At 38.8% G+C, this 14,539-nt stretch overlaps 1 protein-coding gene across 1 annotated transcript; it reads left to right on the top strand.

Moving 5' to 3' along the window:
* The first annotated feature begins 7,121 nt into the window (after positions 1-7,121).
* Positions 7,122-9,221, top strand: LOC108108413 (larval serum protein 1 alpha chain). Its single transcript, XM_017216466.2, has 3 exons — positions 7,122-7,191; positions 7,253-7,380; positions 7,443-9,221. Exons 1-3 carry the CDS (start codon positions 7,122-7,124, stop codon positions 9,219-9,221), a joined length of 1,977 nt encoding a protein of 658 aa, XP_017071955.2.
* The last annotated feature ends 5,318 nt before the right edge of the window (positions 9,222-14,539 follow it).

The raw sequence follows: 14,539 nt of genomic DNA, 5'->3' as shown, positions 1-14,539 counted from the left end.
AAACATTCTAAATGGAAATTCTAGACCATATTTTTAGGATAAGCACTTCAGTCTTTCAATATGTTTTTAATTTATAAACATTACCTTAGCTAAATTAAAGGTTTATTTGATATTTCATCGTAATACATAAACATAAATTTTTGATACACCAACATGAGCTTATTTAAAACCAATCTACCTTCTTGAAAACCGGGTACCGCACTACGAAGTCTCTTTTGACTTTTGGGTTCCAAAGAAGCAGACAAAAGCCCATCAAAAATTATGCCCCGCAGGCAAATGATGCCAATGAAGAAGCGAAATCCAAAAAATATACAAAAAGCGAAACAAAAATTATACGCAATCGGGCTGAGTGGAGCAGCTTCTGTGCGCAAAAGGGGGCGGACAGGAAAGGACCGAGGAGGCATGGCCTCCAGATTCAGATCCAGATCCAGATCCCAGTATCCTCTTGGACCCCAGACCACTCGGCCAGGCTAACAAATTATGCCGGGCTCGGTCGGGACTGGTCATAAAACATTCGCGCTGCACTCGGTCAGCGTATCACGATCGAACTGGGAGGGAAAGAGGTGAAACCGGGCCGCACGCATTGGATGGACCACAGACCCTACACTGAGAAATATAATGCCATACAATATCCAACCTTTGTAAATGGGAAATATTTCCAAAAATTACATTCTAATCTATTTTATCTGAATATTTGTTCCTAATTTCTAAATTTAAAGAGACATATCTTTCTTTTTTATGAACAAATGAGTTTATTTGTCATGTTATTTGTCATAAAAGAAATATACATCCCATTTCTTACAATGTATAAAGTATCTTGAGCTTCGCATCAACGCCTCAGAATGCGGACCCCATCGTGGACTCCATCCACCATCCACCAGCCCCCATCTCCCAGCCCATCTCCGCACATCTTTGGCAAAGTTTTAATCATGCGTTCGTGTTCGCCAAGTTTTCGTTGCTCTGCTGTGGCTGTGTTTCTTATAATGATTGCATTTATCATTTATTCTGCGCGTCAACGAAATTATATGCCTGAGCTTGGCCAGGTTAGTGGGGGAAAGGGCTGGGCCACGTATGGGTATGCTGGTATGGACAGAATCGACTTCGAACCCGATCGCATTTCGAGGCCAAGAGCACAACCCATATTTAAGTGGGCTCGATCGATTTGGCCAAGTGCATTGATTTTGGGTATGGCTCGAAAAGGGTTCTTTAGAAAGAATCTCAGGTTTGTGTTTTACATGAATTTTCAGTGCGTAGGGATGCTCTTACTACCATGTGGAAAAAAATCATTTGGCTGTAAACGGACATTGTAGATGGAGTTACTTAACTGAAACTTATTTCTTAAAAGCCAAACTGACTAAAATCAAGGCACATCAATGCAAAAGTAACATCTTTAATGATCTTTTCTAGTAAATTATTCGTTGAATTACGGACGAATTAAAGAGATTTGATTCCAAGCTACAAAAACAGTTACATCTTTTGATAGTTTTGAATATGAGCAAAGCCAGCAAATGGAAAAGCACTCCAAAGGCAAGTGCCTGGATTACCCTCATCAGAGCATCGCCTGCAGTTAGTTAGAACTGTGCGATAAAAGTCATAGAACGCCTCGTATATTTTCTTACTCAGACCTGCCTAGGAAAACAGCAAAGTTGTTAGCGTGTCTGCAGCCAGATACAAAGTTGTAGTAGTTACTACTGCTGCCGATTTCCCCTTTGGGGCAATTATTGTGGCCAACTCGGCGAGCTAACTGCCATTTATAATTGCGGGCTAGAGTGTAGCCCGTATACTGGCAGCCGCACCGAACTCCGAAACGAACTGCAACTTCAGAGAGATTGATCAAAGACAAATAGATGGACAATAATAAGTGTGTGTGTCTCGATGGGCGAGTATAGGCCAGGAACGGAGCAAGATACAGATACAAATACTGGGCTGGCATGTAGCACGCGCCACATCTGTAAGATTTCGCATCGAAACGATCCGTAGGAAACCGATCAACTGCCGCGTATTAATTGGAATTACTGTAATTGCAGACCAGCACTGGCCCAAAAACAAAAAAAGGAAAAACCAAAAACGTGTGATCCTCAGTTGGATCGAGGCTGTGTGTAATCATTCTCCTTCCTCCGCTGAAATTGATCCGCAAAACGAAAGCGAATCTCGTCCATGCTCTAGTAAGTTTGCGACTTCCCAACGACTCCCAACTCTGTAAATGGGATCAAAGAGCCGCCCAAGGGATGGGATCTGGCTTGGGATTGGATGGTCAGCGGCTCTCTGGAGCAAGCGATTCGCTTGGCTGGGTGGCACTTCTGGGTCGCTGGGATCACCTCCAAACTGGGTTAGGAGTTTTTCCCAAAAGAAAAAGTTTCCCTGTCAAAGTTAGATTTCAAATCATAAATACTTTTTATACTTTTACGGCAGATACATGATTTGTTAGATTGTTATTATAGTTTCCTTTCTAAAAAATTGTTATGGCTAGAAAACCTGAAGAATTTTCTCTTATTTTAGAAGCAGTAAGGGATCCCTAAGCTCCAGTTCCCCTTAAAAGAGATCTACCCTTCCGTTTTAATATAGTTTCCCTTCTTGAAACAGAGCTGTATCCCTCCCTTAAAATGTATCTACGAGATGCCTAACCAAAGTGGGGAAAATGGAATGACACTGCGTACTGCGAGTATCTTCGAAATATGCCGACTGTGGCTGAGTTTTTGCTTTGCGTATTGTTGATTAAAAATAAATTGTCAGCTTTGACAATCGCGCGGCAGTTGTATTTATAAACGAAAAGAATTTTCTTTTGCCCAGGGGGAATGCAAATTTTGTTTACAATATTTTATCTCTTTTTTTCTGTTTGCTATTTTTAGGTATCTGCTGTGGCAGACAACAGGGAGACTTGCCTCGGATTTTTGCACTCAAAAGCAAATGGGGAGAATAATTCCTGCTTAGAAGAATCTTTGGCCAGCCGATCAACAAATTTCTTTACCATCTTTTACGTCCCTGTTTCGAGATGAGAAGTGATTAAGCGTTTCCAGAAAATTATTAAAATGCAATTTGGGAAAGTCACTGCCCGTAAATTTGTCACACGCCGAAAAGGAAACTGACACAGAACAAATCACGTTTAAGCGATGGGAACTTTTCTGGTGGCCAGACTCAGATCCATGGTGACTCCGGTCGATTGGTGTTAATCCTCGCGATGATTTGGCGCTTTCAAATCTTCTGGGTTAACTTTCCAGCTGGTGAGACGACGCGGTATTCTTGATTGAGGGCACGAAATGAATTTTAAATTCAAAAAAACAAGAAAACCAGAATATTACGATTACGATTGAATGTTTTTTTAAACTAAGCCTGATTAATTATCAATACAAATATTAAGTAACTTCAATTATTACACTTTCTGCCTCCACAATACCAACCATATTTACATAAACTCCATTCCCATGTCCAACTCGCATCAATTAGACTTTTTTCAAGAGTTCGTTCTCATAGATGTCAACAAAAGGAGAACTAATGTACGATATTTGTTAGGCATTTGGCGTATTAACAAGATTCCCAACACCTCAGAGTGGCAGCCGGGAGGAAAGATCAAAAAACCCATTGGAAAAGCCAATTGAAAACTCATCAAATTGAAATTATCGCCGTCATTGGGGGACTTTGAATGTGCATATGGCATATGGCATATGGCTCGACTTATAGCGACCGTTATTTGACTTTCCCAACATATAATAATCATAACTTGAATTGAAAATCACCACGGCACAAGGGAACACAGCCCGAAGTCCAATAAGGGCAATCAAACAAGGCAGAACCAAAGTGCACACACAGCATAATAAACTAAATGGTAAACAAATATTGGACCTGATGGGGGGCTTTTCTTTTTCTTCTTTTTGATGTGGCATGGGGATCGCTAAAGAGTTCTGTGTTTACCAAAATTGTCGCGCAAGTGCAGAGCGAATTGGGTCATCGCCTCTACCTGATGCATCCACTCCGATCGGTGTCGTATTTCAATAATAATTCCCCTTTTCCTCAATTCCCCAACTCCCCACATGTCGGATACTTAATTTGTTTAACGCTTAAGTCGGCTGGCATGCGTGGGCGTTTCCTGATGTTCCAGCGATAGATAGCCAGATAGCCATCGACTTGGTTAATTGTCGTGACAAGTTGACAGTTCGCATGAAAGCCCTGGCATTGTTCGGGACTCCTTTCCCCTGCCATCCATCCAATATCCATCAGTGTATTAAATTTCGAACAAGAAGAACTCCTGAAATCAGCTCCATTTAGGTGCACTGAGAGAAAGAATGTGACGTACAAAAATATAAAAGTCTATTGGTTTCGAGTAATAAATCTTCCCTTCTGTGTTCCAAAATTTGATTTAATTATGAATTTTTATGATACTTTTGAACGCTTATTAACTTGACATGCTATAAATCCATAAACCCTTCATAATTTATTAATTATTAAATTAAATAATTCGCCAAAGTGTATGTTTAAACAACACTTACTCGCATTTATCTCGGTTGACCCAATTCCTGCTTGTTTGTCGCTTGCCTTATTAAAAACATCCGACTACCGATCGGGGCCCTGAGGTCTGGGCTGGCCTTTTCTTTTATGTTTTTTTTTTGGCCCGACTTCGATGATTCATTTGCGCTTGGTTACACATTTTGCCCGAGGTCCACATGCCATTCCAAAAGACCACGTTGCATGCGTCAGACCTTAAGTATTCACACCAAAAAAAGTCATAATAAATAAGAAGCTTATGGAGGTTGGCAGATAGCTGAGTGAGTGAAAATAGTTAGATGGCAGCTAAAAGCGATTGGGTAACCTGCTCAAGGTGCCGGAGATATGGTAATTGAAGTCATCACGATCACTTAGGTTGCAGCATGTTATTTACTGTCTGGTGGTAATGGTAATAGAAGGCATAACAAAGATTTATATATTTATGAAACACATCCTTGTATTCTCAATTCCAAAGTTTGTACAACTTAATGAATAAATTTCTACTTAGCTTCTGTTTTTAAAGAGATTACCAAAATGATGACACTATAAGGGATCATTAAACTTAAGAAAAACCCTTTAGAGCCTAAGAAAACCTCCAGCAGCGCGTCCCAAATCTATATTCCAGCTTATTAAGCCTTCACACAGGGCCTAAGATGTCCTCTTTCCAAGCGTTTTATGACCCAACAAAAAACCCAACCAAAGGTTGACAAAAGGCGCAGTGATTGATGCGCTGGAAAAGTGGCAGGAGGGGGTTGGATCCGCCCGATAATGACTTTTTAAATATGATTCCAATGCGCTAAAAGGGGCAATCATCGGAGCGATGACAAAGAACAAAGTGCTAGGGAACCATTAAAGCGAGCTATTGAAATGTAATTTGCATTTCATAAGCCGCCCGGAGCCAAGGATCACGGAAACGCCGGCAAAAACCGACTCTGTGATGACATTTGAAAGGAGTTGGCCCCCGAGGGTTCTTAGATGCGACGATTTATGGCGTTTTGATGACGGCAAGCCCATTGAAATTTTCCACCAAGATGCAGTCGATGCGATCCCCGCTATCTCCGTTAATGTGCTAATATTATGCAAAGCACTCAGAAGGATCGAAGACGGGCTGGAATCGGATGAAAAACCAGGGGTGCCAATGCACGTGCGAAGGGATTTGTGCATCTAATGTTTACACTGAGAGAAATTTAGAGGTACATAAACTACAAACTGCAAACTATAAACTGCTGATCCCCTTCAAAAAGTTATGGCCAAAAATGGAATATTCTTATATATTTTTGTATACTTTTTGTCACTGGCTATTAAATTAATATAATCTTACTAAAACAACTAAGTGTTACTAAATTTGTTATCCCTTGATTAACATTTTTCAGTGCATTTACTAGATTTTCAGCATTGGCAATGAGTAGGCAAGATTCCCCAGCAGTTTGTCACGTTTCGTTCGGCAGAAGAGTTCGGTAATCAGTTTTCATGAGGCAGCAGTAGCTCTTCCCTGATCAGTAACGGTCCTAACCGGCTTAGTGCCCCAAAAAACTACTTGCCACCATCAATAAGAATCAATCAGATGGTAGTTACTGGGTGGTACGACTACGATTACCCATAACTGGTGTGGCTTCCTTTCGTTTCGGTTCCAACTCATTAAGTTCTTCGAGCGCAACGTTTTGTCACCACCGGGAGTGGGAAACAAAGAGCTTTGTGTCTTGTATATATATAATACCGACTGGCGTAACTGGACGATAATTTACTAGTCAGCCTGCATCTGGACTAGGTCTGGGTTCCTATAATCCGTCATGCCTGGGTGCCGATTTACATTAATGCGCCAATTTCTGGGCGAACAATGGGCCAGATACCGAGACATTCGAGTAGCGCCGACTGTAATTAACATTTCGCGCATTATAATTTGCCCTTTTTTCCGCCATCCACTCATCAGTAGCCATCAGAAATCAGACATCAGACATCGGAGACCCCAGATACCGACTGAGTTGGCAATTTAATGTCCGCACATTTTCGCAACAGGAGCGGGAAGTGATCGTCGGATGGCTGGCTGGTTGGTGAAAATCGTTTTTTGCATTATTGTGCCACTCATGGTGACTAATAGGCAAATGAGACCCACTTCTGGGGATATCTCTTAGGGTAATTTTCCGCTTTATTTACAGTTTTCCACAGTTGGTTTTTGTTGCCAACAATAGCCAATTAAGGGGGGATCGGTAGGCTTTTAATTTTATTTATTTGGGAACAAAAGGTAAATGAGAAGTTGAATGTTAATTGGGAATGATTAAGCACTTAAGCTTAAATGAAATTTATAAATGTTTTAAAGTAAATGGAATTCTAATAAGTTATTTGTTAAAAATGTCCCCATATTTCTCACTCATTTTATGATGTGCTAACTTAAGCCCATCAATTGTATGATTTCTGTCATATTTTAAGTCTTTGAAATGAAATTGAAATTCCTTTCCCTAGAATCGTCAATGTAACTTTGTTGACAATCTTAAAATGGTTATCTGTATTATTTTAAGAAGGCCACCCTGCGAACTGGAAGATAATGCCAGCTGATCTGAGTGAAAGCTATACATAGCCTAATCAAAGTGCACTTCGCAAGCCGCCTCAGTTTATTTTTGAAACGTGTGAGGTAAACAAGTGCGATGAGATTCTGCAGCCTCTTATCGTTGTTAAGTCTTAATATTTATTTGGAAGTGTTTGCCAATGGAAAAGGTAAACCTTACCCGGAAAATGTATATTTTTAAACTGATTCTAAATCCTGGAAAATGATCAGGCAATCGTTACTTTTTGGAGAAGCAGCGCTTTTTGCTGGAAATTCTGCATCATGTGGATGAACCTTTGATGAACGAACAATGGAGACTGTTGGGGCAGCAGCTGGTAACCGATAAGGAACAGTATGTGGTTAGTAACAAACAAAAATATTAGAAATATTATATTCAAATTATTTCTATTTCAAATTTAAGGTTTACAACGACCACATGGTGGAGTTCTACAAGGACTTTGCTTTGGGAAAACTTTTACCCAGAAATAAATATTACAACCCACTCTACGCCGATCATTACCAGCAGACTCTGGGACTTTATCACTTTTTCTACAACACTAGGGACTGGTATACATTGTGGCAAAACATTTGCTGGGCCCGAGTTCACATCAATCCAGGAGTCTTCGTTCAAGCCTTAACCCAAGTGATCTTCAAAAGGGAAGATTATCAGGCCCTGATAATGGCCAAGATCTATGAACTATGGCCAGAAGCGTATCATGACGATGTGACCATAGGAAAGGCAAGAAAGTTTAATTTTGCCAACTGGATAAGATACGATAACATAAGTGATATTGAAGAAGTGCATCCCCAAAAACTGGAGCCTTTGAGTTTGGAAGGAGATCTGCGAAACTCGCTGGAATGGTTCCAGGCCATGGCGGATGTGAATATTTTGAGAATGAGGCATCAGAAAGTTGGCCATAGGCTTCAGCATTTGCTAGGGGATATAGGTTGGCAATCCTATTGGTATAATCTGAATATGGGAGTGGCTTTAACTGAAGACTCAGATCAGTTGCAGGAATGGTGTTACTATCAATTAAGTCAAATTCTAGCTCGTTATAAACTAGAACGTTATGGCCAACACTTGTCGTATAAGAGGTTAACTCTAGAAAAGGATAGCCAAAAACATAAGCAAAGATTCAGGGAAGAGTCCTCAAAAACTACCAGGATTATTAATAAAAAGCTAAAAGAATTGGAGGCTAGAGTTGGTGATGCCATTACCTTCAGAGGCTTTCAGTTGGCTAATGGCAGCTATATAAACCTAAAAGATAACAACAATTGGCTGATTGGACTTAAAGAACTATTCCCCTATGATTGGTCTAAACTAAATATAGAAAAATCTACAGAGCCTGAACTTTTACTAGACCTTCGCACTTCGCTGAGATCTGAAAACTTTTATTATTATGCCGAGCGATTATTGCAATCATATCGTTGGTATCGCCAGGCCTTCAAACCCACTAATCATGAAATGTTTATTCCCAGTGATTTCCGCATAGATGACATCCAAATAAGTCCTTTGATCACTTACGATGAACCAGTTGATGTGGATCTCAGTAATATCCTGCATGCCAAGCATTTTTACTTGGCTGGCCAGTTTGTGTGGCCTTTCACCTTGCAACAACGACAGCTTCGACTGCAACATAGGGATTTCACCTATAAACTTCAAATATCAAGCAACAAAACTCAATCTACAATATTTCGAACTTTTCTAACTACTGCAGAACATGGAAAAATCTTTGGAGAGCCCTTCTATCAATTAGATTCATTTCTAACAGTGATTTATCCAGGAGTTAACAGGATATCCAGGCCTTCAAAGGATTTTAGAGGCCTGACTGGTGATCACATCTCGTACACCGAACTCCATCAGTTCGTAAGGCTGGCTGAGAGAGAGGAATACGATTTCCCCTTGAATATTTCCACACCCAATTGCGGGTTCCCCAGGCGTCTGATTTTACCGCGCGGTGGCAAGGGAAATCCCCTAAAGATGCGGCTTCTTATCGTGGCCACTGTTTATGATTTCAAGGCCCATGAGGGCAATGAACTCAATTGCGACTTCACCAAGGGTGTCAGTCGATGGGATGAACTGCCTTTGGCCTATCCGTTTGAGCGGATTTTGGAAGACGATAGCCAAGCTGTGGAAATCTCTGGTGACCATGTTTACTGGAAAGATGTGGAAATCCTGCATGAGGATCAGTCGGATTAAATCAGTCGGATAAATTTATCATATAATCTGTAATCACATAACTTTTATATAATATTAAATTTAGATTTTTATCATAAATAAAATCATTTTTAGATAGAAAAATAATATAAATACTATATAGACTGTAATACAAATTACTTATTAACATGTAAAGTCAACTAATTATAATGATTTTCTTAAGGAACTCATTTCGCAGGGCAGCAAAGGAAACAATTAGTTTAGAATGTCAATTCTTTTCTGTTGATATCTCTGTGTCAGTCTACTATATAAAGAACCTTTTAAAACATCGTTGGACCCACTACCACTACCATAAATAAACTTCAATTCCACTTTACCGTTTTCCTGTCTAGCCCCCTCCTAATCCCAACAAATAAACCCTTTAACGGATAGTGACGCCAAATTTGGGTAATTACAAGGCATGGAGGAAATATTAAGAAGACGGGCCACTCCACATGGGGCCTTAAAACCCCGAAACCAACATGTACACAATATTAATCAAAACTGCACTGGAAGAAATAACTTTCAGGCTTATTTATTGGAATATCAAAAACTGAAATACGACTTTAAAAAGCATTTTGTTTCTTATTTTCAGAGCATTAAACACTATCCCTATATTATACATATTTTTCTTAATTAATATTATTATTTTTCAATTTCAAGAACCATGTCCTAATTTTTCTCACTGTACAAGTTTCAAAAGCGTAGAATCAAAACAAAAATCAAAAGCGAACATCTGTATGTGTATTCTATATGAAGAGGCAAGGGCTTCAGGATAGAGAGAGGTAGACCCAAGGGGGACTCGTGGGGTCTGGAGACGACGTTGCATGGATGCAAAGCACTTTATATCAAGTCGAAGAACGGTTCGAAAAAAAGGGGGCGGGGTCAGCGAGACCGCTAAACTTGTTATACGCAATCGAATCGAAAATATGGGCGAAATAAAGCGAGACGCGGCAGGGGTGTCGAAGGGGGCTGTAAATCTAGAACTAGTTTTTGATTTTTTTCTTTCGATTTTTTCTCTCTTTCTTTGGCCCGATGACGCGGTATAAAAGAAAATATTGGACACCTGCACGGTTTCGAATCGCAGCCAAGCAGCCACTACAACAACCACACGGCGTATGAGGGACAAGTGAAGCCCGAATAAAAATTAAAAAACGCGCACGGACAGAGGCCGAGAGGCAGCGGCGATGGCTGAGCGACTGGAGCAGATAACACGTGGAAGACGAGCGATGGATTGATTTCAAATAGCTAGTCTTCTAGATACTCTTTCTAGTCTCATTATTAGTTGAAATGCGAGAAAAATCAACATTTAGGTGGATATTTAAAATCAAATCTTCCTTCATTTTTTAAATTGATAATATTTTAAGACATCATGATATAGTTTTTAAAATATATTTAATATCATTTTTTAGTAGATTAGATCTAGTAGTAGAAACACAAATCAACTGCCAAATTCGTGCCGACTCTCAGGCCATTGCAGAGTATATTTATAAGACTAGGCAACCGTAACGCGCCTTAGATTTTCTTCAGTATCGTATCTGTCTCTCCCTCTCTCTGTCTGTCTAACTTGTCCGTCTCACTCCCACTAGTCAGCTCAGTTCTAGGCTGACGTCTTAGGTAGCTGCAAAATTTTGCCTGTCCCGAATACCCGAAAAAAAGGAAGAAGACAGAACTAATAAAAAGGGGCAGTCGAGCGTAGAGCGATAGAAAAGGGAAGGACGAAAACTAATGTCCAGGCTTTTATTTCCAAGAAATTTAAAACTTTGCGAAGGAGCGAGAACCCGAAAAAAGGGGAAAAGAAAAATGGTGTCGGGGTGTTCAGAAATTCAGAACGAGAGATAGGACCGACGAGGAGCACTTGAGAACACATGGGCCAGCAGGGAATCGGGGCAGCGATTTTAGGATCTGGAAGAAGCGCAGGTAGAAGACCTAGTAATGGATTCTAATGCTGTTCTCTTATTTTCTTCCCCTTATAATAATTTATTACGCCCAAAATTAAAATGGGATGGGAAAGAATAATAAGAAAACCGAAAATAAAAAACTTTTCTCAGTCAAATGGTTTCCGATGAAAACTTTTGCCAACTAAGGGATAAAACCATAAAATGCTTAACGACAAAAGACGTGTGTTGTCTGCCATTTAAGGTGATTCCAGTTGAAGTGCATTTTGTCAGCTTAACTTCAGTTGGTCGGGCCATAAAGTCGCTCCTTCTGTTTGCATAACTGTACAATCGCACAGTCGCACAATCGGCTGAGAACTGTCGGCACTCAGAACTTGATTGCTTTTTGAACTTCCCGCCGGGATCCCAATCTCCGAACACCCCCACATCCCTCGATAAACCTCGGACGGCAGGGTCTTTGCCATTTATGCATAATTAATAAATTGCCTTGTACGCAAACGAAGACGAAGACGCTCGTCGATTGCAACGATAAAAGTTGCTCATCCGCTTTCGATATGACTAAAGACCTTGTTGCAGATGCCGAAGTTTTCAATACTCTTCAAGAATAAACAGCCAAATGGGCTTCTTTTATTAGTTTGTGTTTCTTTTTGAAGTTTTAATATTGCAGATACAAAGGCACAAAGTACAGATACAAAATATTGCAAAAGTCCCAAACTAATTTATCAATGAATTCAGTGACTAACTTAGGCAATGACCGCAAGATAAGCCTTCATTAAGTGCTTTTACTAATCCAATTTAATGGAACAATAAAATTACCAACCATAAAAATAATAAAGCAAATAAAACAATAAGTTCTGGTCTCTTATCAGTTTAGACTTATAAATAAAATGTAGTTGATAAGTTCCGTGAAATTACGCACTATTTGCATGCTGACACTCATTATTTGTTTTGATTTATGGACGATATGTATCTGTATGTATATATCGCATTTGGTGTTATATTTCAGGGAATCTTACTTCTTTCAAACTCTATATACGTTCTAAAAATAATCGAAATTGCCATCTCGAAAAACAACCCATAAAAAGCTTTTTGGGTACTAATATAAAAATTCTTACATTTCTGGAAAAACGGTCTACTAATGTAAAAACATATAACAATATCACTTTAAAATCTTTACTACTATTAATTACTATCTAATAATCGTATACATTTTAGAAGTAAAAACAAATCAGAGAGGATTTTCTTATTGTTATACGCACTCCTAATCTTTATTCTTTAATAAAGAATGAAGGTTATCTTTTAAAATTAAGTTTCTAATCCCAATCTTTACATATTTCATTATATTGTTTACTCATTATATTGGTACTCATCTCAAAGTAACATATAAACTTTTACTAATTACAATCCATAGTTAAAACAATTTAAAACACCCTCAAAGCAATGAATATAATCCCAACCGACCCAAATCGAGTTAATCACCGTCCGGTAAACAGATCTTTTGTTTCATTCTTTGTGTGGGCGATCGCACTTTCAGTCCGCAGCGAGATCGGGATCCTGGATCGGAAGTATTCCCCATGTTTGCCGGTTGCCGTCTTTTGTTTCGCTTTCAGCCGTTGGATGAGCGATGGGAGGCGTTGGTGGCCCCTGTCCTCTGTCCACTGGCTCTTGGTTTATCGTCTCTGGGCATGTCTCAAGGGTTGTCCAATATTTCACAATGCCTGACAGCTGTTCACATTCTCCCGGCCAGTGAAAGTGGGTCAGCGTTGGCGCATTTTAATGGCCTTGTTGGGGTAGGTGATTGTGGATGTTTTTGTTTTAAAATGAATTTAACTGGGGTCTTGATGAAAAGCCGCGAAATGAAATAAGGTAAATCTTTCTAAGTATACATTCTAATGACGAGGAACGAGGTTCAACTAGTATCAGTCTTAAAATATACGAGTATATAAAACATAAGAAGATTTATGTTCCATCTTACAAAGCCCTTTCATATTGAATAATAAATTCGTATTTTATACATTTCTGAAAGTAATTAACACGAGACTTATTGTGCTTTGTGGATAGTTGCTGAAACAATGAGACAGAGTGACAAGAGATGAAGCATACAAAGCGTATTAATAAAGTGGGTAGTAAAAAGTCACACCTACTAGAGCAACTGGCAGCCCTCTACCTTTACATGCATTTTAAATTCCAATTAAATCCCATTAGTCTGAAAAGTGTTTGCAGTGGCATTCATCCGTTCAGCTGGGAAATAATTATCAGAAAAAAAGAGGCGGAGACCACTAAAAATATTTAAAAGCCAATCTGGCCATTTGGCGAAATGCCAAATATTATAGCGCATAGAAAACTCTCTCAATGAGCGATGATATAAATAATTTTCCTCATGGGTGCCATTCTCAGTGGGGGAAGTTAATAACAGCAAAGTAAACAAGATTTTTGCATATATTTTCTATGGAAACGAACAGTATCTGGTAGTAAAATGAAAGTTCACAAAATCAATAAATTTTTGAGTCTGAACATCCCAGGCCTATAAAACGTATACCAATCTCTGTAAAAGTTATAGCAGATCAGGCGTAAATCAAGGCAAATCGAAATCGTAATAAAAACCAATTGAAGATCTCTGCGTAGAAGGCAATTGATGCTGTTTTTATGTGCTGTGCTAATTGCTGTAATTGATCGAAATTATTATTAGCACTTTGGGGTGTTTCTTTAAGTAGAAAAAGGGAAGATATAAAAATTGGTATCAAATGTAAAAACTTCTGTGATAAAAGAATACCAAACATTAGGAAAGAAAACTATTTAAAAATAATATCTAAAATTTTACTAAAACTATGTAACATTAAACAAAAAGTTTTACTGTTAGTGCTTTACCTTAAAAAGACATAAAAAATACAGAAAAACAATGAAATTGGTAAATAAATAATAAAACATAATTAATTAATGCTTACTTGTGCTCAAGAAATTTGATTTTTTTCAACTTTACAAAATATTCAGTATCAAAACAACTTACCCCTCAGCTACAAGAAGTTGACATCCTTGGATTCGATTTCATTTACAGCTTGGAAGCTCGACCAACTAGCATTGCTGCAAATTAAATGCGTATTGGAATTGGCAAATACTTGTTGACTGGAAATCGAACTGTTCTTGGCTATATCAACTTGAATTATACATGATACTGTGTGAGTGAAGGTTGACAATTTACTGACAGCCCAACTAATTGCTTTGAGAAATTTATTAAAATCGAAAAGCTTTTTAAAATTGGACTTGTTATCAAATAACTAACTTAATGTTTCTTTACCAAAATATGGAAAATATTAAAAGCAGGACGGGAGGTTAGGGATGATAGAAAAATATATCGATAAAGGATGACGCAGTTCAGTTCAGGGAACTTTTATCATTCTCATTCTCATCTATAGTAAAACTCGT

The sequence above is a fragment of the Drosophila eugracilis genome, unplaced genomic scaffold (genome assembly GCF_018153835.1).
Source record: "Drosophila eugracilis isolate 14026-0451.02 unplaced genomic scaffold, ASM1815383v1 contig_2154, whole genome shotgun sequence".
Taxonomy (NCBI): Eukaryota; Metazoa; Arthropoda; class Insecta; order Diptera; family Drosophilidae; genus Drosophila; species Drosophila eugracilis.
This window is presented reverse-complemented; position numbering and strand designations above follow the sequence as displayed.